Source organism: Eucyclogobius newberryi, unplaced genomic scaffold (genome assembly GCF_026437365.1).
Source record: "Eucyclogobius newberryi isolate DKJ021-1_F unplaced genomic scaffold, fEucNew1.0.hap1 SCAF_22, whole genome shotgun sequence".
Classification (NCBI taxonomy): domain Eukaryota; kingdom Metazoa; phylum Chordata; class Actinopteri; order Gobiiformes; family Gobiidae; genus Eucyclogobius; species Eucyclogobius newberryi.
The window spans coordinates 21387872-21413878 of NW_027315857.1; the positions used below are offsets into that span (position 1 = coordinate 21387872).

At 39.6% G+C, this 26007-nt stretch overlaps 1 protein-coding gene across 10 annotated transcripts in view; it reads right to left on the reverse strand.

The window, feature by feature from the left end:
* Nucleotides 1–26007, reverse strand: part of dysf (dysferlin, limb girdle muscular dystrophy 2B (autosomal recessive)) — a 92953-nt gene that overhangs the window by 59448 nt on the left and 7498 nt on the right. For 6 of the 10 annotated variants that reach the window (XM_072459365.1, XM_072459369.1, XM_072459364.1 and 3 more), the window contains exons 2-25: nucleotides 22395–22450; nucleotides 22201–22292; nucleotides 20092–20197; nucleotides 18729–18852; nucleotides 17626–17882; nucleotides 16638–16766; nucleotides 16451–16513; nucleotides 16326–16376; nucleotides 15845–15875; nucleotides 15638–15753; nucleotides 14470–14596; nucleotides 14284–14387; nucleotides 14139–14207; nucleotides 13297–13340; nucleotides 12179–12261; nucleotides 7599–7631; nucleotides 6806–6921; nucleotides 6586–6699; nucleotides 4876–5053; nucleotides 4413–4537; nucleotides 3716–3822; nucleotides 1870–2065; nucleotides 949–1101; nucleotides 727–858 (exon numbers count right to left, since the gene is read on the reverse strand). In XM_072459365.1, the coding sequence (XP_072315466.1) occupies nucleotides 727–858; nucleotides 949–1101; nucleotides 1870–2065; nucleotides 3716–3822; nucleotides 4413–4537; nucleotides 4876–5053; nucleotides 6586–6699; nucleotides 6806–6921; nucleotides 7599–7631; nucleotides 12179–12261; nucleotides 13297–13340; nucleotides 14139–14207; nucleotides 14284–14387; nucleotides 14470–14596; nucleotides 15638–15753; nucleotides 15845–15875; nucleotides 16326–16376; nucleotides 16451–16513; nucleotides 16638–16766; nucleotides 17626–17882; nucleotides 18729–18852; nucleotides 20092–20197; nucleotides 22201–22292; nucleotides 22395–22450 (2606 nt within the window). The remainder of the gene's footprint in view (nucleotides 1–726; nucleotides 859–948; nucleotides 1102–1869; nucleotides 2066–3715; nucleotides 3823–4412; nucleotides 4538–4875; nucleotides 5054–6585; nucleotides 6700–6805; nucleotides 6922–7598; nucleotides 7632–12178; nucleotides 12262–13296; nucleotides 13341–14138; nucleotides 14208–14283; nucleotides 14388–14469; nucleotides 14597–15637; nucleotides 15754–15844; nucleotides 15876–16325; nucleotides 16377–16450; nucleotides 16514–16637; nucleotides 16767–17625; nucleotides 17883–18728; nucleotides 18853–20091; nucleotides 20198–22200; nucleotides 22293–22394; nucleotides 22451–26007) is intronic. The other 4 variants (XM_072459372.1, XM_072459370.1, XM_072459371.1 and 1 more) reach the window with 1 other exon arrangement.

Here is a 26007-nt window from a genome sequence, read left to right on the forward strand (position 1 = left end):
CTATCATAATATAGTTCCCTCAGTGTACGGGACAAAATGAAGACGGAGAAAGACAGTTCGAGCTGACTCAGAAGAGACGGAAATCTACGGGAGACAAGAGATGTGATGCGCTCCGTCGCGCTAATAAACAAAAGCATGTGTGTGTTATATCAGTCCACACGGGGGAGTGGCATGTGCACTTCCACCTGAGTTCTCAAATCGCCGAAAAATCGTCCATTGCGCCTTTAATAGAAGAATTCTTATGAACAAAACAAAAAAATATTAACAAAACTCCTCTCCTATCTTAATAGGGAATGGAGGGGGGGAAATAATTGATAAATGAAATAAAAAGATAAAGATAAAAATAAGATAATAATGAAATAATAATAATCATAAAATAAAATAAAATAAAATAAAGTAAAGTAAAAATAGTTAGCATAAGACCAAATAATACTAATAGAAAGTAAGAAAACAAAATAAAACACTCTTATCTACATCAGTTGTATGCACATGAATATGACCTTAATTGTTGTGAGTGTGACAGTAATTGCACATGAATATGACGATATTGCACATGGTTAATTCAGTATTGCACGTGTTCAGGGCAGTGTTTGTTATAAAGTCTGACAGCAGCAGAAGGAAAGACCTGCGAAACCTCTCCTTCACACAGCGAGGGGTCTTTTTTGGGGTCTTTTATACGAGCTAAAACACTGGTACGTGACTTTAGCTGCGTTGCTTTGCTCTCACCGTCTCTGCGAACACGGACAGCTTCCCCTCGGCGTATTCGTTGAAGTGTTTGACGTCGGAGCTCAGGCCGAACCACACCTTGACGCGGAGCTGCCCGGGGAGCTTGGCCTCGGCGCCGCTGCACTGAGGATACTGAGCACACGGCGGCGACACGGTCAGACAATCCGCCCGGTAAACGACGACAGCGTCCGTCGCACGGTCACAGACAGAAGGGTCATGTACCTTGAGGAAGACGTCCTGCAGCTGCCCACAGCGGCGGCCCCGGTGCTGCGGGTTGGCGGAGAACAGAACCGTGTGGGCCGGGACCCGGTGGTAGGCCACGCGGCGGTCGCCCTGGAGCATCCAGATGACGATGTCCGGCAGGCTGTTCTGAGGCTGGACACAAGCGAAAGGGTCACGTGGGGGTCAACACACTTCAGAAGCGTTTCCTGGCAGTGTGCAAATGGTCAGGGTCCCACCAGCCACTAGGGGGCCCCGAAAAGCTTGAATATTCATTGCTTAACCTTTGTTTAATATATAAGTGAATATTACAGGCAATGGGCCAGGCAAATAAATAAAATAAATAAAATAAATAAAATAAATAAAATAAATAAAATAAATAAAATAAATAAAATAAATAAAATAAATAAAATAAATAAAATAAATAAAATAAATAAAATAAATAAAATAAATAATCTATCCATCCACTCATTTTCTACTGCTTGTTGCGGGTGACTGAAGCCTATCCAAGTGACTTCGGGCCTTAGGCGGGGTACACCCTGGACAGTGGCAGGGCCAATAAAATTAAATAAATTAAATTAATTAATTAAATAAATCAAATAAAATGTTCCAGCAATTTGATATTCATGAGAAATTAATTATATATATTTGTTGGGAAGTAAAATACATAAAATACATTAAAAAAAAGATTTTAAAAAATAAAGTAAAATAAAATAAATAAAATGTTCCAGCAATTTGACATTCATGAGGGATTAATTATTTTTTTAAATGTTTTATTCAGCTCTACTTTCTGTATTTTATATATGCATTTTGACTTTAACCAAAACATAAAAATGCACTTTGCATTCGATAAAATGCCAAATACAACACAACCGCAGTAGAATAAAAACTGATTCAAGGCACAAAAGGGGCGAGTGGGCGCACCTCTTCAGCGAGCTCGCGCAGCCTGTTGGTCCACTCCTCGGCCTGCTCCAGCACCACGGACAGCTCTGTCTCCGGGCCGTGTTTGAGACTCAGGGCCGACTCCACCACCTGCTGCAGCTGGAGGCAGCGCACGTGTCGGAGCGAGCGGTCCAGAGCGGTCGCACACGTCCACTGGTCCAGGCGGGGCAGCTCCTGACTGCAGCAACACAATCATAATCAGAATATACAAAAGACGTGTGGATTTGTGTAGAGCCGTTTGTGACTAACGCTGTTGTTTTTGCGCTGTAATCAGGATCAGGCATGTTCAATAGCACATAAATAGTCAGTGATTGTTTGTTTGTTTTATTAGTAAAACTAGTCAGACAACGCTTTCCATAGAGATATATCAATTAAAGGTTGAAATATGGTGACTAGGGATGCCACGATATCGAATTATAGTGTTACGATTCAACGATTGATCACGATTATTGAGACTGTGAACAAACAACAGTGAAATCTTTAATTTTCTTTCATTCCCGTGTCTAACTTGTTACTGTTCCTCGAGTTTGTGACCAGCTTTACAGAATTCAACTTCCTGAAAGACTAAATAAAGTGAAATGTGACAAAAACAGCCAGATAAAACAAAAAAAGGCTGGATTGGAACTAAAAATACTTAATTTTGCTTCTAAAATGGTCACAATTATTATTATTTGGTTCTTACTATTATATTGTGACCTGAATAATCACGATTATTGATAAACCGAATAATCTTGACATCCCTGATAGTTGACGGCTTCTAGATAGCGAATACTTACAGATAAACTCCCTGTGGCTCAGAGAATAGACTTTAAAGCAGCTCTGCTTGTGTACAAGTCTCTCCATGGCCTAGCACCAAAGTACATCTTGGATATGTTAGTGCCATATGAACCATCTCGGACTCTGAGGACCTCAGGGACCGGCCTCTTGCTGGTGCCCAGAGTCAGGACAAAACATGGGGAATCTGCGTTTCAGTTTTATGCAGCTAAAACCTGGAACAGTCTTCCTGAAGATGTGAGACAGGCTTCTACTCTGACAATGTTCAAATCTAAGCTAAAAACAGTTTTGTTTAGCTGCGCATATGACTGAAGGGATTTTTTCTTTGCACTCTTCTCTTTTGTTTGTGATTTTATTAGTTTAGAAAATCAGTTGGATTGATAATTTTTAATTTAGTTAATTTTATTGTATTTCTGTTTCTGTAATTTCTTTGTGATTTGAATGCATTTTTCCTGCTGTGAAGCACTTTGAATTGCCTTGTGTATGAAATGTGCTCTACAAATAAACTTGCCTTGCCTTGCCATAAACTGTATTGTTGATGAAAATGTATGTATTTTTTTGACATTCAATAACACCACTGTCTTTGTTATAAAACGGTCTCGATCAATGACATTTTATAGTCACATTTAGTCAATTAATTGTCGCAGTGACAGTCCAAGTGACATGACAGTACTTAGTATTGATCTGGAGTGGTGGAATCTGCTGTGTCGTTGTCAAAATGTAGATGTTTTGTCCTGATTGGAAAAGAAAAACTGCTGCAAAGTTCAACCTCCTCTGTCGACATGAATTAAAGAAGGTGGAAACATTTATTCACAATAGCTTCGGAAAAGGGGAGTGGCATTATTCAACCCCAAAGAAGTTTGTGGAGCCAATTGCCAATAAATAATGAAAAGCTTCAACACTTGAGGATGATAAGTTTGGACAATTCTTTAAAAAAACGTAACTACCCCAAAGAGTTGGTATATTTGTCACTGTTATCCATCTAAATTTATGTTATCAGCAAAAGCATGAGCATCCTATAGGACTTAAATGAGATAAAAGTATGAATATAAACCTGCAGTCCTCGATGACCTGGTCCAGCAGCTGCACCACGCTGAGCTCCAGCTGCTCCAGGTCTCCGCCCGCCTGCTCCTCCAGCTTCACGGCTCTCAGGTTACTCTCCTAGAGCAGACAAGACGGGAATTCATTCAAAAAAATGTAATATTTAATGTCTATGTGTTATTATTGCTACGTTTAATTGAAAAGAATACACATTTCCAGATTATTATTTTTATGCTTAAATGAGACATATTACACTTTTTTTTTATATTAAACTATATATTCAAAGTAGTAGTTTACATTTTGTTCGTTGGCTTTACAAACTTAACCTGCGACAAGAGCGACTATCTATTCATCTATTCATCTTTTCATCCGTTCATCTTTTCATCTGTTCATCCGTTCATCTGTTCATCTGTTCATCCGTTCATCTGTTCATCCGTTCATCTGTTCATCCGTTCATCTTTTCATCCGTTCATCCGTTCATCCGTTCATCCGTTCATACGTTCATCTGTTCATCTTTTTATCTGTTCATCTGTTCATCCGTTCATCTGTTCATCCGTTCATCTTTTCATCCGTTCATCTTTTCATCTGTTCATCCGTTCATCCGTTCATACGTTCATCTGTTCATCTTTTTATCTGTTCATCTGTTCATCCGTTCATCTGTTCATCCGTTCATCCGTTCATCCTTTCATGTGTTCACCCTCGGGCCTCACCAGGCGGTCGGCGGCCGACAGCAGCAGGTTCAGGGCCTCGATCCTGGGCCTGACATCCTCCCACTCTGAGGACAGCACCACCACCGGCTTCACGTTGCCCCAGGGCAGATAGTAGTACTGGCAACCTAAAATGGAGATATTAAGAGTTTTTGTAGCTTTTGAACCTGTTTTTTCACATTTTTTCATAAGTATTTCACATTTTCTAACTTAAAATAATGTGTTTGTTCAATTGAATTCGGTATTTTAGGTATTTCTGTTTTGTCATGAATCAATGTGAGCGCTCCGAGACAAAGAGGACCTCATAATCAAGAGTGACAAAACAAGCGTGAATGAAGATAAACGCGACTACAAGTATGTTTTTGACGCGGGAACGATGTCGCGACGTGGTTAAAAGCTCCAAAAGTCCCGTTTGCATCGTGCGTGTGGTTTGGGCTCTTGAGGTGTTTTCTGAGAGGCTGTGTACCGTCGAACACGGCGCGGCTGTACTGCGTGGTGGAGGCCAGCGGCAGGCAGCTGCTGTCAAACTTGTTGCCGTAGTTGCCGACGCTGACCTCGAAATGCACCGCGTCGTCCACGTCCTGAAGCAGCGTCGCCGAGTAGAACGCCACGAAGAGCGAGAACTTCCGCTTGCGCAAGAACTTCTGCAGGAGACAAACAGCAAACTTCACTTTGTACAGGCGGAATGGAACAGTTTTAAATAGTTATGACACTGAAATGTTTAGGGAACTACGCTTGACCCTTGATGGGTGGAAGTGCATGATGGGTGAAAGTGCATGATGGATGAAAGTGCATGATGGATGAAAGTGCATGATGGGTAGAAGTGCATGATGGGTGGAAGTGCATGATGGGTGAAAGTGCATGATGGATGAAAGTGCATGATGGGTAGAAGTGCATGATGGGTGGAAGTGCATGATGGGTGAAAGTGCATGATGGATGAAAGTGCATGATGGGTAGAAGTGCATGATGGGTGCATGATGGGTGAAAGTGCATGATGGATGAAAGTGCATGATGGGTAGAAGTGCATGATGGGTGGAAGTGCATGATGGGTGAAAGTGCATGATGGATGAAAGTGCATGATGGGTAGAAGTGCATGATGGGTGAAAGTGCATGATGGGTGAAAGTGCATGATGGATGAAAGTGCATGATGGGTAGAAGTGCATGATGGGTGCATGATGGGTGAAAGTGCATGATGGATGAAAGTGCATGATGGGTAGAAGTGCATGATGGGTGGAAGTGCATGATGGGTGAAAGTGCATGATGGGTGAAAGTGCATGATGGATGAAAATGCATGATGGGTAGAAGTGCATGATGGGTAGAAGTGCATGATGGGTGAAAGTGCATGATGGATGAAAGTGCATGATGGGTAGAAGAGCATGATGGGTGGAAGTGCATGATGGGTGAAAGTGCATGATGGGTGAAAGTGCATGATGGGTAGAAGTGCATGATGGGTGAAAGTGCATGATGGGTGAAAGTGCATGATGGATGAAAGTGCATGATGGATGAAAGTGCATGATGGGTAGAAGTGCATGATGGGTGCATGATGGGTGAAAGTGCATGATGGATGAAAGTGCATGATGGGTAGAAGTGCATGATGGGTGGAAGTGCATGATGGATGAAAGTGCATGATGGATGAAAGTGCATGATGGGTAGAAGTGCATGATGGGTGCATGATGGGTGAAAGTGCATGATGGATGAAAGTGCATGATGGGTAGAAGTGCATGATGGGTGGAAGTGCATGATGGGTGAAAGTGCATGATGGGTGAAAGTGCATGATGGATGAAAGTGCATGATGGGTAGAAGTGCATGATGGGTGGAAGAGCATGATGGGTGAAAGTGCATGATGGATGAAAGTGCATGATGGGTAGAAGTGCATGATGGGTGAAAGTGCATGATGGATGAAAGTGCATGATGGGTAGAAGTGCATGATGGATGAAAGTGCATGATGGGTAGAAGTGCATGATGGGTGGAAGTGCATGATGGGTGAAAGTGCATGATGAGTGTAAGTGCATGATGGGTAGAAGTGCATGATGAGTAGAAGTGCATGATGGGTAGAAGTGCATGATGGGTGAAAGTGCATGATGAGTGTAAGTGCATGATGGGTAGAAGTGCATGATGGGTAGAAGTGCATGATGGGTAGAAGTGCATGATGTAACTGCAGTAGCTCTGTTCTTGCCTCGACCACCAACAGTTCGTCCGACGTGATGTCTCCAGTTTTCTGCTCAGGTTTGTCCACGAGTTTCGTGCTGAGTTCAAGTAGCACTCGGCCGCGGTAGGCCACGCCCTCTCCCTTTGCAAACGAAGGGTATTTTCAGTTAAACACGGACAGCAAACATATATAAATATATATATATATATATATATATATATCAGTATAAACACAAAAATCGCAGTACTCTTCCGAGGTTGAGTGTTTCGTGCGGGTCGTTGAAGCTGCTGAACTCTCGGGGGCTTCCGTACAGATTCACGAAGCACGGGCCGAACGTGGGCAAGAAACCAAGACCGTCGTCAACTGAGGGGAGAATGAGGTGAAAACTAAAATAGGTAAAAAAGCAAACATCTAAAAATAGGTAAAATATTAACATTTCCCCAAAAATAATCTTGATTTGAGCAGTTTTGAAAGTGAATGTACAATAAGTGGCAATTGTTGAAATATTGTTAAATTGTTAGCTTTTTTTTCCAATTTCAAAAGAGAAAGTATTTCCCTTTCACAAACAAATATGTTATAAACCTGAAACCAATCAAATGAAAATATAAAGAAAAAAAATACATCTAGTAAAGTATTTGAATTATTGATTTTCCTTAAAAAGCACCTGATTTATGTATATTTATGTTTGTAACTATTGGACCCCTGTAGCTGTTACTTTTCTATTTGCATTAATTTGAGTTTATTTTAACTGTTGAAGTCTCATTTGTTAAATTTTTTATTTTTTTTTAAAAGTAAAATTAAGAATACAGTAAGATAAAATAAGAGAACCTTTATTTGTCCTACAATAGGGAAATTCCAATATAGATTAGGCACATAAGTATAATAATAATTAAAACATTGAAAATAAATCTTATTAAAAAACTCCTATAAAAAACAACAACACTCTTATTAAAAAAAAAAAAAAAAAAAAAAAGGTATGTATAAGAAAAGGGGTATGTATAATAAAAGGAGTATATATAAGAAAATGGTAACAGACGTACTGCTGGATTGGACGGTCCGTGGAGTGAGGTCATCTGAACGCGTCGAGAGGAAGCATAGATATAATAGAACAGGTTTTTACAGAGAAACACACGTCTTTAAACGCCACACGACACAAGCTCAGATCCAACAAACCTTTATAACCACAGCACAATCACCAAAACCACCACCTCATGCAGTCATTCCGTCATCATAAGTGTTATTTATCTTACTTTTGACCTGTTGCGATACGATACTTACTAATAAGTGACTTTCTATCGTGATAATCGCGTCTAAATCGCTGCTTTCTGTTGTAATGGGGATTTCCAGGGCCGTTCCTAGCTTCGTTCCTAGCTTTGTTTGGGGTCGGATCAGGGGCCTCGTTTTGCCAAACTACAAACTAATTATCCAGGGTTTAACTTTGGAGTGACCCTTATTGGTTTTAGGGAAGCTGCCACAAATGACGTCAGGAATTCATTAAAAAACACTTTTAATGTTTATGTCTTATTATTGCTAAGTTTTTTGGAGAAGAATGCACATTTTCAGATGTATTATTTGCTTTAAAGAGACGTATACTTTTTTTCATGCACTTAATATTAAACTATATAATAAAAGTAGATAATCAGTTTACATTTTGTTTGTTGTAAACTGCCAAATTGAGCTAAAACGGCTTGATAATTGAAACAGATTACCATATTTTCCAGACTATAAGTCGTACCAGCCAAAAAATGCATAATAGAGAACAAAAAACATATATAAGTCGCACTGGAGTATGAAATGCGGTTGCAAGTGTGAAAATAACAAATAATATCACATGTAAGTCGTTCCGGAGTATAAGTATATAAATATAAGTATAAGTCGCACCCCGGCCAAAACTATGAAAAAAGGTGCGACTTATAGTCCGGAAAATACAGTAATTGACTTCCTGTTCAAAACTGTAGAGCTGATAAGCCTCTTCATAGTGACATTTTGCAGAGAATTTTCATTATATTTTCGTATCAATCAGAGTATTAATAAAACAAAACAAAATAAAACGCTAACTAAATGAAGGGATTTGGGCGGAGATAGGTGGTAGGTGAGAACAGGAATTCACTGAGCACTTGAGTCTCAGTTACGGGACGAAACAGGATCAACTCAAACAGGCACGAATCGATTTAAACGCAACTTTGAGTGAACAAACGATGAGGAAACACAACGGCTTTAAAAGCTCATCACAGTTGATCCTGCACGATACGTCTCCTTTAAAGACAGAACACTGACTTTCCATGCTCTAAAATGCACAAACCCACTCCACAGACCGCACGCTCAAACTGGTCCACACGCACGCCACTGCAAAGAACCAAAACCAACCGGACCGGATCACACGGCATGGAAAAAACGTTGAAAAAATGTATCGGATTGCAATTTTTCTGCATTTAAACTCATCCAGGAGCATTTATCACTTGAGTGAAGGCTCAAATATGAAACTAATGACATCTCAGAACACGTCTGTAGCGGTTAAAACTTAGCGAACAGTGATTTTGATTGGGATTTTGTCCTGTGAAAATGACAAGTTCTGACCAACGTAAAGTTTTGAGCAGGGCTGTGCCAAAATATCGAAATGTTGATATATTGTGATACTACATTTGGTGATAGAGTATCGATATGGTGGGCTGCTGTATCGATATATCGTCATTTTTGGTATAATTTTCATACTTATTGTGTACAGTTGTGTTGCTTGTTTAAAGAAAGGAAATTTGTTTTTACGCAGAACATTTCACATTTTGACTGTTTTGATGATTAAAATGTGTGTATTTCACTTAAAGTTAATGCAAGTCGTGGTTTAACAAGGAAAAATGTTGTTAAAATGTATAGGATTCTTTAAAAAATTGTGATGATTTAAAAAATGAATAAATACAATAAAACATAACCATAAAAAATAAATAACAATAAAAAATAATAATACATGTTATAATAAATAAATACATTTTCAATTTTTTTTAAAAATATATGGCCTACTAAAACACATTAAAATACTGGTGTTGTTTTTGGTTATTTTTTTTTAAATATTTTTTAATTTACGATGTATCAATGTTTTTTTTTTTAACTTATTTTAATTTTTTTTTGTCTTTTTGTGTGTAAATATGTGGTGAAGGTGGAATATTTTAGTTTAGTTTTTGAAACTGTATTGTTATGTTAATTGTTGTTGTTTAAAAAAAATAGTGATATATCGTGGAATATCACGAGCATTATATTGATTATCGCACATAATATGTGCTGTTCTGCAAGTGTTTTGCTTTTACGAGCCGTGTTATCTCAAGTGAGCTAGCTAGCCCCGCTAGCCGAGGGCAGATGTCCCAATATCTCCGCGTTTTGCATCTTAAATACACCGTTAACGTCACAATGTGAACTGTTATCTGTGAAGCGTGTTATTCCCATATTACTGTTAACCCTAATCCTTTTTTTCCCCTTTTCAGAATTGGCAAAGACACCCTGACTGACATGACCTGTCTCTATGTGAAGTCTGCTAAGGAGCGTGGTAAGTGTAAAACATTATTTTGGTGATTTTCATGTTTTAATAATTAGAGTATAATTAACCATAAGCAACATCTGTTTTCAGGTGAGCCTGCAGTTTGTACATCAAGCTTCAGATCACTGTGGAAACAGCTTCTCCCACACATCAGAAGCTGCAGGCCACGCACAGATCTCTACAACAGAATCTAATGTGCTGTCTTTGGACCCTCACCGCCAGCAAGCAAAGACATCAGGATGCATTACAGCTTTGACTTTGCACAGCAGGTACTAATAATAGTGCAAATGCAGAATAGCAATTATAGAGACATATACGTCTTAATCAAATGTCATATGTATTAATCTAATCTCCTTTCTCTCTCTCTCTCTCTCTGTCTACTACAGAAACACTTTCCGTCCAACCCTCTGCAGACGGAGCCAAGCTTCACTACACAATGGACATCCACTTCCTCATTGCTGGCCACACCAAATTCTCCCCTGATTGCGGCTTTGGACTTATCAAGCGAGCATACATGAAGACCAGGGTTGACATTTTGGAAGACATCGCTGAGGTTAGTTTATATTATTTGACTACTGTAATGTGTAAACATTAGCCTGGTAAAACTTCAGTGCTGCTCTCTGCTTAAGATATGTTTCTTCTGTTCTCATTTTTTTTACAGTGTCGCCCTTGTCATCAGGTAGTGGAAAACAGCTCTCCTGAGTCTCACCTCAATATCCCACAGCTTGTTGGAACGGTGGATAGCAAAGTGTTTGTCAAGAACTTGGACTGGCAGAAGCATCTGAGTCCCTTCTTCAGACGGCTTCCAAAGATCAAGAGTTATCAGCACTTCAGGTATTTATATTGAAACTCTCACATTGTGTTTAAAAAAAAAAAATAGTTAATGAGTGTTTTATGTGAAATAGTTAGCCATTTCTTAAATGTCCTGTTATTTGTTTACAGCTTTGATGCCAAGAGCCGAGAGTCACAGCACAGAAGAGTGCACAGACGAAGAAGAGAATGAGGATGTGATCTCTGATGTAATTAGCCTAGCCTCCTCTACCCCATTGCCTACACTTCTACCCCCTGTTACATCCCCATCTTTTTCTCTCTACTTCTTCTGTCTTGTTCATTTTATCTGTATATTAATGTGTTCTGTACGTGTTGTCCCCCCTGTCTGTAAATACCCCCCCCCCCTTTTTTATTATGTTCAGCGTCTTTGGGTCACTGAAAAGCGCTTATAAATAAAAGTTATTATTATTATTATTATTATTATTAATTAGACTCTGGTGGTGTACATATCATATCTATTATCTATTATCTCATATATTCAAAGCCATGGACCCGTTGCAGTTCGTATACCTGGCCCTGGCATCTGTTTATAAGAGTTCTTCTATTAAGAGTGTTTTTTAAACTTCCTATAAGTTACTGTCCTTTACCCCTGTATCTACTGCGTTGTAACATTAAAGGCTATCTTATCTTATCTTTTGTTGTTTGTGTTGAATCATTCAGTGCACCATTGTTGGTGCACTGAATCACCTGTGAATTATGTTTATCGACAAATGCAATGAACCCTATTCTCATTCTGATTCTTTGATTCTATTCAGGGCCTTTTGTAATCCAAGTATTTTCATTTTAATATAGTAACTTCTAATTCTGATTCAAGTCCAGTTACCATCAATAACAACACTCCTCTTGAGTCTTCAGTGACAGCTGTAGGGGGAGGTGGTGTCAGTGTGACAGGGGGGAGGGCTTATCTCAATGAGATGCAAATGAGCCCCCCTGTGACTCTGGGCTCACTCCGGTGAGAAACTTTGAGCCCCGTTTTCTCAGTGAATGGGTTTGAGAGTTGTATACATTCAAATGACCACAACTTACTCAAATATTATCAGATCTACATGAGTGAGACATCATTGTATAGCTTTGAATTCACACTTTCAGAATATGTGAATAACTCAAAATGTCTCCGGGTAGACATGTAACTGGTTTAGCCACGGTCAGTCACATATGGCAAAATCGTGATATTATCGTGAGCCGTGCATCGTATCGTACGGGCCCCTGTGATTTTGGGGAAGGGGTTTTATCCGGGACACAGTTTTCCCTGAGACGTTTTACCGTCGATCTGTCCTCCCGGAGCAGAGATCTTGGACATGCAGAGCTGGGACGTCCCGATGATGTCGTTGTGACTGGCTCTGTCCCTGTGGCGGGGGAAACAAGCACGGTTATTACACATGTTTGTTATACACGGAACATGGCACTTTAATGTAACACAAGAGATATTACGCTGTTACCAGTGGTGGAAAGTACAAAAGTAAAAGTACTTAAAGTAACATATGAGGGGCTAATTTTGACTTTATTTGGTGTATTTGTACCTGTTGTACGTATAAATTGTAGTTTTACACCAATCGAGCAGGTATTTGTGGAGAAAAGGTTGGGAAATCTGTAGAGAATGACAGGAAGTGACATCACACCAAGGACGCTTATTCCAGTCAAATTTACACAAAGAAACTACTTTTTTAACTCTCTTAACATTCATTCAACAAAATAAAGGTGCGCAAATATATTTTTATTTGTCAATTTTTTTTAAATGTGACATTAGATTAGTTTTGGCCCAGTGTTTGTTGGGTAATTTCCTAGTGTGATGTCATCAGTTACAAACAGGAAGTGAAATTATAAACCAAAGAAATGTGCTATTCTGTGATTTAAAACAAATCTAATTTAACTGTATTTAAGTTCAATGGCTCGTCCGACCTTTAGGTATCTGTACTTTACTTCAGTAGTTTTTGCATTGGGGGCTTTTTACCTTTTACTTCACTACATTCTTTAACATTAACTAAAAAATAGATTTGAAAAAAATGACCAGGATTGATTGAGTTTTTTCAAGCTCACTACATTTGACTCTTAAATAAGTTCAAAATATGTGTCAAATAGTTTTGCGCTAAAGGAACATTCTCTAACGGGGACTACAATACTTTTAACTAGATTCAAGTCGATTATTTTCTTATTTTCTGTGGTACATTTAAATTCACTTTATTTTATTTTTATTTTTATTTTTTGGAATTATTTTGCTCCTGTACTTTTACTTTGGTGACAAAACTGAGTAGCACGAATGAGCCTTTTGGGTACTCGTGCGTTATTTTAGAGGTGCTCTATGTCTATGACTGCAGAATGTAAACTTATGCCACAGCGGATGATCTAAATGAATTAATATAAAATAACTGAATAGTCATCACCAGTCCAGAATTCGGATCCTCATCTTCTCACACATCGAGGGAAACTAGAAAACAACACAACACAATCCTGATTACAGTCAAAATACATCACACAACAGTAAAACACTACGGTTAAAGTCCATATGAAAGTTCTCCTGTTTTTCTAACTATGATGTAGTTTGGTGGAAATTAGAGAAAACAAAGAGCTTAAAAAACATGACAGGAAGTAGAGCTGAATCCCTCTGTGATGTCATCAATGTGCAACAGTTTACACATAACTGACACACTTTTCTGACAGTTTAAATGATTATAAAGGTGTTCTATGGTATTATTGTGTGTCAGATCATAACTATTGTGTCATTTATATGTTTTTTGGCTTTTGTTTACTGTCTGGTTGCTAGGTAACAGTTGTGGAATTGCCTCTACTATGTCATAGTCGCTGCCCATGTCCAACCAGGAAGTACAAGTATAAACTTGACAAAAATGGTCAAACTGGGGACAAAACGGCAAAATGTTTAGTCAAATCTGATATATACCGTATTTTCCGGACTATAAGTCGCACCTTTTTTCATAGTTTTGGCCAGGATGCGACTTATACTTATATTTGTAATCATATACTTATACTCCAGAGCAACTTATATGTGATATTATTTGTTATTTTCACACCTGCAACCGCATTTCATACTCCGGTGCAACTTATATATGTTTTTTTCTTCTCTATTATGCATTTTTTGCCTGGTGCGACTTATACTCTGGTGCGACTTATACGGTAACTGTGTTTTAGTGAAATGTGTGGTTTAACCTGTCGTAGAGACTTTAAATATTGTATCTTTCAAACAGTTTCTCATGGAGGGTGACTGTACCCTGATGGGCATGGTGAGGCTCTGGTTCCACTGCGGGTTGGCGTTTTTCTCCAGAATCTTGGTGCAAACCTGAAGAAGAATCACAAACGGGACGAGTCAGTGACCGCTCTGGATGTCGGGCGCGCTTTCGACGCCGTTTTCTCACCGTCTTCCCGGCAAAGTGAATCTCCACCATCGGATCCACCAGGTTCTTCCTGTTGCTGTCGAACCCGAAGAACTGCTTCATCCCGTCCATGATCGCGTCGTCCACTGGAAAACACAGGAAACGCGAAAAGTGAAATCGCCGCGTTTTTGACCACGCACGCCGGCGACGATAGCGGCTCTCCCTGACTTTGCGGCAGGTCCTCGGCTCGGTAGACTTTCACCGTAAACGTGGCTCCTCTCAGAGATAAACCGGCGGGACGCAGCAGGTTCCCCTCGATGTCCTCCTTCTCGTCCACACACTCGCGCTTGTCCGCCTGAAGTGTGGAGACGAGACGCTTATTATTATAGCAAACAATACAATAGAACCACAATTAAGCTACACTTAACTACACTTAACTACATTTAGCTACACTTAGCTACACTTTACTACACTTATCTACACTTAGCTACACTTAGCTACACTTAGCTACACTTAACTACACTTAACTACACTTAACTACACTTAACTACACTTAGCTACACTTAACTACACTTAAGTACACTTAAGTACACTTTATGCTATAGTTATCTGAATAACTGTTCATATGTTACGTGAACATACCAGACACTTACCACAGTTCTGTCTGTGCGTCATGTAGCTGAAGGTGTTAGCGTTAGCATACGTGCACCTATTCACCATGTTCTCTCATCTGTTATTATTTTACATTGCATTTCAAGAGGAAATGTCTGTTCTTGATCTTGGATTTTAGTAAATAAATTTCCCTCAAAAATGCGACTTATACTCCAGTGCAACAAAAATACGGTAATTAAGTTTCAGATGGAGATATTTTTCCAAACAAATCTGTAATACAAAACCTTATTCTTCCAATAAACCAATCGCTCATTTTATTGTGCTCTAGTTAAAGGTGAAACATGCAACTTTTCGCGTGAAGTGGTTATTGCTTTGTCCGAAATGTCCCTCAGTATAGCATTAAACATATCTATCTCCATGGAGACAGGCAGGTTCCTTCGTGGGTTTTAGCTTCCCGCCAGCTGCGAAAATTTGAGAATTTTTCACCATTCAAATAATATACTGTGTACTTATTTATTTTTAATTTAAGGCTAATTAATTTATATTGAAACATAATGATAAGCTACAGGTCAGATCTGTGGGGAGGCAACTTAACACCTGTAATTAATGCAAAACTGCCCCAAAAACTGCCAAACTTCCCAAGCAAAGCAACACGATGGATCTTCCCACTCGAAAAGTTACTCCGTGCACCTTTAAAGTCTCGTAAGATTGAAATCCATGTTGTTTTCTATCGTTCTTCTTCTTTTTGATGCAGTAAACACACAGTACATTTCCTCGTACTCACCGGAGGCTCGTCCCCGGCGGCCAACACTATCAGGCTGACCTTCAGGTAACCTTTGACCCCGGCCGAGAGGTCGTCGGGGTCGCAGAGGAGCAGCCATTTTCTCAGGAAACAGTGTCCTGCCAAACACAGAGGGACGGACCGATGACGAGATGATCATTCAAAGACGGTGGAGAAGAATAACTTTACAGATATTGATATTGCACTTACTGTGTTCATTGTAAACCGTTCCCACGTCCAACTGCACAAAAACACATTCGGAATTTGTTAAAAATCATATTGGGTCATTTTTGCATCATATATATATATATTTTTTTAATCATACTGTTTTTTTTTTGTTATTTATCATTTTTGGTATTTTTTTTATCATATTTGGTAATTTTTTAATCATATTTGAAACATTTTCAATAATTTTTTGTCTTTTTAATCATATTTGGTCATTGTTTAATTATATTTGGTAATTTTTTTAATCATATTTGGTATCTTTTTTTATTATATTGGGTCATTTTTCATCATATTTTGTCATTTTTAAATCGTATTTGTTTGTTTTTTTGTTGTTTTTTTTTATCATCTTGGACGATTTAAAAAAAAATCTGATTTATTTTTGTTAATTTCTACCATTTAAAAGTTCAAAAATACAAACAAACTATGGATATATGAATACATCAATAATAAATAAAGCATGTTTTACCTTAAATTCCCCAATTACTGCGTCAGTTCTTAAAGATCGAGAGTCACAAACCTAAAAATTAACATGTGTTAAGTTTCAGAAATGAATATGAATAAATAAAAGGGTAAAAGGTTTTTTTTACTTACTGTGATGAAAATAGGTTCGTCAAAAAGGTCTGAAGGAGTTTCAAAAAAGTTTAGGAAAAATGTCTGAGAAATGAAACGAGAAATATTTTTACAATTCTAAAATATTTTAATAATGTTCATGTATTTAACTGTCAAACTTTCAGTCATTTTAGTTTTTCAATATTTGTTTTATACATTTCGACTTTACCTCGTCAAATTCGGGATTGTTGCCCTTGCGTATCCGCGTCCTCTTGGTTTGTCCGGCGACCGTTACCTTGACGACGGGTTTGATGTTGATGCCCGGCAACTGTCGCGCCTCGATGACACGAACACGAACCTGAAAATGAGACGAGGATTGAGACCGAGATCCAGACCGGGATCCAGACCGGGAACAAGACCGGGATCAAGACTGGGATCAAGACAAGGATCGAGACCGGGATACTAGGATCGAGACCGGGATCACAACAAGGATCACAACAAGGATCAAGAGCATGAGCAAAAGGATGAATCAAAATCAAGCAGTATCAGAAAGAATCCAAGGATGGAACGGCATTTGTTTTTGAAAATATTTCTCTTTTAATATAAATTCTGCTAAGATGTCTTTTTATTCACTCTTTTACACTTTAAACTGAAAAGATTCATTAATCAGATTTCAGAGACAAACCAAAAAAATGTGTTGGATTGGGTGCAGGCTCCAAAATATTTGTTGGACCATCGGTTGGAGCATCGGTTGGGCCATGGTTGGGCCATTGGTTGGGCCATTGGTTGGGCCATCGGTTGGGTCATCGGTTGGGCCATTGGTTGGGCCATCGGTTGGGCCATCGGTTGGGTCATTGGTTGGGTCATTGGTTGGGTCATTGGTTGGGTCATTGGTTGGGCCTCTACACTGATTACTGGCTGTTGTTGGCATAGTACACGTGCTGCCCGGTGTCATGAGTTTGAATCCGTTTTCTCTCACGTCCATGTCACACTAAACTGTCCTGTCTGAAAAAGCCTACGAGCCTAAAAAATACACGATGCGCTCTCGGTTGCTATCGAGTTAGCATCGTCGCCTCTATTTGATCCTAAAAAGCTTTGATCGTAGCATTAGCAAGACCACGTGTTCACGCAGCACGTAATCATTTATGTGGGCGATAAAAGAAAGTCAGAGAACAGATGAAGCAGTAATAAGACGAATAACGTTTTATACTCGATACCTGCAGGTCCTGTGGTTTGTTGGGCAGAGTCCTGGGCTGGCCGCCGGCGCCCTTCCTCCTCCGCCGCAGCCTCTCCTGCCCCCTGTAGGACGGCGGCGAGCGCTTGGGCGTGTGCGCGGGCGGCGTGTCCTGCTCCGTCTGCCCCTGGGGCCCCACGATCACCATGGAGCGCCCGTCGTCGGCCCCGGCGTCGTCGGGCACGTCCACCATCAGCATGCTCTCGGTGTCCTCCTCGCCCAGCGTGTCCAGCGAGATCACTGCACAGAGCCAATCAGCATCAATGTCTGGAGCGAGAAACGACTCCACCCACACGCGAACGCGCCATGTTACGCGCCGTGTTACGCGCCGTGTTACGCGCCGTGTTACGCGCCGTGTTACGCGCCGTGTTACGCGCCGTGTTACGCCGTTAAAAACATCAGCGCGATCACCGAAACAATTTAAATATGGCAATCGATGTTTCTCTGCTCTTTTTCGTTTGCTCGGGTTTACAAGTTGTTAATGTAGGTTTTTTTTTCAAAATGTTGAGCTCATATTTAGCTTAAAGTGACTTAAATAAAGCCAAAATTATAAAATTGTTTTTACGATTTTATAATTTTAACCACCAACGTGAGGTAAAGGACACATATGCTAAACCAGAGGTTAAAGGACACATATTATGCTAAACGTGAGGTTAAAGGACACATATTATGCTCAATCTACGGCGTTCCCTCATCATTCGTTTACTCTGAGTTATATTTTTGATTCATTCTTGTGTATTCGAGATAATTAATTAGGCCCGAGTGCTCAGAAAATAGAAAACTCCCCTTATCCCCTAGCCCCGCCTACATCTCTGCACTTAGTTGCGATTGCTTGAAAGGTTAAGACTCTGAGTAAAGTAAGTACTAAAATGTCACATAGCCACTTTAAAAAAACATGTAAATAACCAGCTGCTGCTTGTTACGGTGAAATGTTACTATTATTAACCCGTTTTAGATCAATATTGTGGTTTACAATGAACAAAATGTAAAATTATGTTCTACTACTACTGTATCTCAATGCTAAATACCAGAGAAAAGCATAGTACGTCTCCTGCTATTGTCATTATCGTATGGAGTGTGTCTTACTGGTGACGGTGTCCATCTCCACGTTGGGGTTGCTGTGGGGGAGGGGCTCAGGGGGAGGTGGGGGGTGGTACATTTGGGCGACTCCAGGAGGGGGGAGGTACGACACCTGCAGGGTCAGCGTGGCCTGAGAGGGGAAACAGACGTGGAAATATTCACCGCGAGTGTACGACTTTGACTCACTTCACTTTTTAATACAAGCGCGTTTCTCTGAGTAGTTTTCAGACAAAGTACATTTAATATATCTCAACAGCGTAATACAATAGTACTTGAGTAAAAGCTTTGGTAACTCTTCCCACTGTGAGTAAAGTGTTTTATGTTGACCAGACGAAATTATTTGAGCGTTTGTATTTTTGCACCACTTTTTTGAACATACAATACAGATATTTTGCATTATTTCATGTTCTGGCCGTCCACATACCATATTTTCCGGATTATAAGTCGCACCTTTTTTCATAGTTTTGGCCGGGGTGCAACTTATACTTATATTTACACTTATATACTTATGCTTTTATACTCTTATACGCGACTTATGTGTGGTATTATTTGTTATTTTCACACTTGAAACTGCATTTCATACTCCAGTGTGACTTATATATGTTTATCTTCTTCTCTATTATGCATTTTTTGGCTGGTGCGACTTATACTCCGGAAAATACGGTAAGTTGAAGAGTCTGTACCCTTGATTCTATTTTATAAAGCAGCGTTTTTCACACTGTATGTACTTTCCCTGAGCCGAGGCACCTCTATGTTTCACGTCACATTCCACTTCCCCTTTTGTGGTTTGCTTTGCGTGATAAACTACATATTATAAAGCAGACGTGAAGGTTATTTCCAGTTCTATTTCTGGCCTCCTCCTCCTCCACGATAATTAAACCAGACAATTTGCAAGTTTTGCTTCATTATTTCTAATTGACCATTTTAATTTGGCAATGATTTGAAAACGACAGTAAAATTGTGAAAAGTTCTGGTAGATAAACTCGTCGTGGTGAATAATTCGGATGCTCGGAATGCATTCGACACATTTGGAACACTGCAAACCGTCTAAATTAAAGTAAAATCAGGTAAAATTATAAAATTATGAATCACAGACAGTTCAGACGGTCACCACTTGAGGAGCACTTCTAGAAAACGGTTCACTCCGAAGTACTTGAGTTGCTGGAACAGTACTATGATTTTAGAGAAGTACAGTTTTTCCCTCTGAGCATGATTTCAGAGCAGATATTTATAGGAGACGTGTTTGAGATAAGCGAAGGGGCCGGCGGACGAGGCGCGGCGCTTTTCTGTGATATTTCCGAGGCCAAAACAGGAAGAGAAAAGGATTTATGGGGCTCGGCGTTGTTATTCCAGCGTTTGTCCGACTCACTCCGGTGTTGTTCCTCTTGGTGTCCAGCAGGGAGACGGTGAAGGTCGCGGTCAGAGACGGGGCGTTCAGGACATCTCGGAGGGGCAGTCTGGTCTCGCCCAAAAACCTGCACAAACGGGCAATGGGATCAGACTGTTTTCCCCCAGAATCGAGCGGAATGGCCTTCAGGTTTTGACTGATTCCCGGAATTTTGTGTCAAAGTTGTGTTCGTGTTGTAGAATTTGAAGATATCACAAATCCAAGGCTGAGATTTACTGCTTTTGACAGAAATATTCACATTTTTTAACCACAAATGTTGTTTTTTTGTCATTATTTGTTAGAGATTGGCTCCAAAAACTTGCAATTAAATTTTTTTTACGGCAACAATCAAGTCTTTTTTAAAAACCTGCACAGACAGACAATAGGATCAGACTGTTTCCCCCCAGAATTGAGCAGAATCGCCTTCAGGTTTTGCCATTTTGAAATAAATTCTGTCGACTGATTCCCGGACTTTTGTGTTCAATTTGCGTTCATGTTGTAGAATTTGAAGATATCGCAAATACAAGGCAGAAATTTACTGTTCATTAGAGAAAAATCCACATTTATGATCCACAAATGTTGATTTATTGTCATTATTTGTTAGAGATTGGCTCCAAAAACCTGCCATGTTAGTTTAACGTCAACAATTGAGTCTTTTTAATGTAGAGTAGTAGTAAATAGTTAATTTTGTGTATTCGCGCTGACAGAAAAGACCTTGAACTTGTTATTTTCATTTTTATTAAGAATATAAGAGTTTTTTTTTATAAGAATTTTCTACAAGAGTGTTGTAGTTATCTGTTTTTTTTACTTTTACTCTCATCTTATCTTATCTTCCTGTCGATTTTCGTTTCATGCTGCTAGGCCCCGTGATTACAGAGACGCTGAACCAAAAACCAGGTCAACAAATCTTTATCAAACGGCAAATTACGCCTCAGAATTCTGACCTTCACTGAATGTTTTAGACTTTTTTGTGTGTTTTTTGTCGTTTATCCAAAGACCTTTTAAGTGCAAAAAACCCGAGCGCGCGGCGTCAGAGCGAGCCCATCAATCACACGTGACCGCCGCACAATCGGAGGATGCCCCCGGCCGTTTTATAACTCCTAAACTTTCGCCGCAGAACAGAAAAAAGCCCCCCACGCCCTTAAAGCGCGACCGGGGCCAAATACATGAGTTTGCATTATCTTCAAACGCGAGTGAATTGACAAAAAATACACGCACGACTTACTTTTAAGTGACTTCAAAGGCAAAATCATATCCAAAAGTATGTCCCATAAATGTACTTTGTGTATAACGTGTGTGTATATCATAGAAAACAACGCTTACAATACAAAATGTCACTCCTGTGGTTTATTATTTATCTGTATTTACGTCGTTACGGTAGTTTAATTACCTACAATCACTTATAGCGTTAAGGTTTAAGCCGATTTCTTTGTCATGTGGAAATAATAAGTTCAATCTAGAAAATCTGTGCAAAAAATTGTGTTTTTCCAATTCATTTCAATTAGAAAACCCTTGGATTGAATAATAGTTAATGTATAACGGTTAAACTGAGTTGATTTACCATTTTTAAGAGTTAACAATAGCTCGATATCAGCCTTGAGAGGGCGCAAACATCATGAAGTATAGATGAACTAAGGATAAATTCATCACGTTTCACACTAAGATCGACCCGGTTGTGTTGTTTATATTATTATGACGATCATTGGAATCATGATTATTACTCTTTTCTTGTGAATAATCGCTTGCGTTTGTATTAGTAACTTTAAAGATCACGATGAGTTACCAGGATTTAAACATAATTTCATGACACCAGCTCATAAACGAATTGAATTGAGTGAAGTAATCTATGAAATAACATGAAATTACATGGTCTTTTCTGATAAATAACGTTAATGTATGAACGTATCAGGTAAACACGCCTTCATAATATCACATAATGTAAGTTAAGTGACATAATGCGCCTTCACTTTTCGCTAAGTTTGCCTAATGAATTAAGTATTGAATTCAAAAAGTGCATTATTTTTATTTCTCTTTAGTTGCGTGCACATTTTAGCTCCGTGTAAATCGTTTTTTTTTGAGGGTTTTTTTTACCTGTTGCGTCCGAGCTTCTCATGGTCTTTCACGACGCAGTGCAGTTCCGCTCCAGAGTCCAGAGGGATCCCCTTGAGGTCCCATTCAAAGCCCTACAACACACAAACAAACAAACAAACACGTACAGTTCATCATAAAAAAAAGAGTTCACGTCGAAACCAGAACGGGCCGTTGGAACTGGCGGAGGCGCGTACCTCGTTCCAGACGGGGTTGGCGTTGTTCTTGACCACCTTCGTCTTCTTCTTGGTCCCTTTAAAAAAGAGCAAAAAATAGTATTGAAATTGTTGTTTTTGGGCCATCACAAAAAAATGGATGACACAAACTGCACCAACAATAAAGGACTGGACTGATATCATAATGGACATACGGAAAATGGAAAAAAATCACATATGAACTGAACTTGGAAATGGACAAATTTGACATAAACTGGACAAAATGGGACTCGCATTATGGATCTGGTGCTTTAACCTTGTATTTTGTTTTCATCTGGATGCATTATTCTAAAAACAGTAATCTCAAACAATATACACTCTCTAGTACCGCCCACTCCACACTTTTTTAATTTTCTTTTTCTTTTTTTTCCTTCTTCCTCTCTTTTTTCGTCTTCTTCTCCCTACGGTTGCAGTTGGTGACAATGTTACTGGACAGTATCTTTATTTACACACAAGTTTTGATTGGTCAGTGTTTTTTTCTTTCAATTAAAAACAAAAGAAAAAAGAAGGAAGGTTTTTGAAGGAATGAGAAATGTCGTTGAACAGCGCGGCACATTTGAGACGGACATTCAGAACGGCGGGTTTTCGACGCTCAGAAGAAGAAGACCTCGTAAACAGGATTGGGATAAACACACCTCCAGGGATGTTTGTGACCAGGGAACAGTCTTGTAATGGTTAAACGCTCTGTTGGGCACGTGCGTCCTCTATAGAAGTTTTAGTTTCAGCTTGAGTCGTGAGGCCCTGAGTGCTTCTCACATCAACAGACGTCGCGCTACAGACACAAGCTGAGGATCTCCAGCGTTACACAGAGCAAGTGTCTCGAAAGAAATGGGGATGGAACTCTTCATTTACTTTATTTCAGACACACGGCGGTCCATAATTGAAATAAGACAGAGCACAAAACAAGCCACAGCAGTCGAATTAGTCCGTAAAACTAAATTAAGGGTTGTAGAGTGTCTCTGCGGTGCATTCTCACATCAGAAGCTTAGTAAGAGTGGAGAAGGCTCTGAACAAAAAGCACTTTACATCAGAGGAACACACACTAATCCAGGCATGTCCAAACTATGGCCCGGCGGCCAAATGCGGTCCTCAGACCAATTTTTGTTGGCCCTCCGACTTCCTTGCTAGGTTGGTCCAAACAACAAAAAGTAGTAAGTTTTTTACTGTAAAATTGGAAAAATTCAAGCCTTTTGATGTCATTATGATGTCATACCAACCTAATATTAATATTCCAAGTCTTATTAAAGGTGTGGAGGCTCAAAATGTCAAATTATTCACTTCATTGTCGGGTTGTTTGTGGCCCTCGGTGAAAAACATTTGGACACCCCTGCACTGAACGTTCTCGTGGGCGTAATTATTTTTTTTTTCCATTAATATCAATATCGCCTCTTGATGTCTCCGTCGTCCGTCGTCACGCCAATCATCTGTAACAAAGTGACCAAGGTATTTGACCCCTTTGGTTAAGTGGGCCTGTAAGGAAAAGGACACCACAATATCATCAGGGCCCGAACCCTCTGCACCCATATTCCCAGGAGACTAGGCGTGGCCCGTGTCGCCAGGTAAGTATCTAAGATGGTGGTTTGGTTGACAGAAAGTTGAGCGATGCCAGGACAGCCATCATCGCTCCGACCGAACCAAACAATAGCCTGTAGCTTTTGTGTTCCTATCTCCGAGCGACTTCCTGCAACGAGACGATTTAAGGTTCAACTTCCTGTCTGGAGCGGCTATCACAGGAAGTGGAGCAGAACGAGCCCCTGTAGATTTATGGACCATTCAAAGCGACGCCGTACCGGATCACGCTGATTTGCCGACACGTCACGGGACATTGTTAACCTTATTTTCTGAAATTCGCCCGCGTCAAAGGAGACGTTTTATGGCTACGCGTTGATCGTTACGTTTGAAATCGCAATACGGATCTAAACCGCTAACCCCTTTACGCGTCGACCATGCTGACAGCTACTGTAGAGAGCTTAAATACCCCAATATACAGCGAGCAAAAAGGTTAGTTTATTATGTTTTTACAGAACAACCATGTGACACAGCGAGTTTATGACGAGGAGAAACTAATATTACATGGTTTAGCGCTCTCAAAAGTACTCTATTTCCTTTATTTCTTTATTTATTATAAGAATTGCTGCGGGGGAAGGCCATATCTGCCTCTGTCATGGTTTGAACATAGACAAATCAGGTGCTGGGAATTTCAACAGTAACAACAGTGGGGAAATAGAAAATAGCTTCCAAAGAACACTTCCTTAAGTCTTTAGCATTTCCTGCACTTGGACCGTACTGCTTTGTTGACTTGACTAAGAAATCTTTTTATATTTCATGCCAGTTGCTCGTAAAAACGGGGAAATGCAAATACGAACGTAAGAAGTGGGTATTTAAAGCTAGCTGGTTCCTACAGTTGACTCTGATCCCAAAGAAACCCGGCGCTTTCTTCTGGGTTAGGGATCGAAGGATTAGCGATTGTAATTTTTGGTGTAGTAATCGTTAGTATTGGGTCATGTTTGTTTTTTGAGATATTGATCCGGTGCCGAAACCAATGGATTTTGTTTAAAAATGCATTGAAACTCTAAATTCTACCTTGATAGTGGCAAATCTTTATCGCCATCCTAACTTGAACTGATCTGAAAATTAGACATATTTCCAAATACAATATTTGGTGGGATAAAAGTTATTGTAATTACAGTTTTATACCAATCCAGTGTCAGTTTGTTAAATAAAAAGTTGAAAAAATCTGTTGAAAATTACGGTTTTAAAACATCTAGAGAGATGGTTTGGCACAATTGACACAAAAGAAAAATATTTGACACTTTAAACATTAATTCAACAAACATTTTATTTGTCAAATGATACATTCTAATATAATATACAATAATAAAGTCAAATCTGCTTCAGCCCAGTACATATTTATTGTAAAAGCATCTATCTTTGGGTGAAAATGAGTCCACTTTGCGCTCTTTGCATCGAATTATCAAGCGTTTTATTCTCGCTGTTAGCACGCTAATGTTCGTTAGCATGCTGATTATTAGCAAGAGTTTATAAACTCATTGTGGTGAATGATTAGGATGCTTAGCGATAACTTTAAAATAAACTAGTTCTGTTTTTCACGAGGCACAGTGCCTTTTAAATGTACTTAACGGCGTTTTAATAAAATGAGTAGGCACTTTAAGGTAACTTTCCGATTTGACTTTGCGCCAGTCGGGAGAGTTGTTTTGCTTCCTGTTTTCAAACCTGTGAGGTCATTTCACACCATAAGGCTGTGGGGTCATCGGGGTCCGAGCCTGGTCTGCGTTTATAAATGGACCCTGGGCTTGTTTGAAATACGAGCTATACGGTATCTGACGGACAGGAAGTGGCTCGGCGCTGACTTCCTGCGCGGAGTTTGGCACAGTTGTTGACGTGAGCTCAGAATAGAATAGAATAGAATGTGGTGAGAAAAAAAAAACATATGGAGAGGCTAAACTTAGCACTGCATTCAACCAAAAGGAACGGACAAAGAGAAGGTGCTTGGACTGGCATGGATGCGACAAAACACAGAGGATATTATTAACATTATAACGTGGTTAGCTAAAACAAAAACAGTTAAAATACA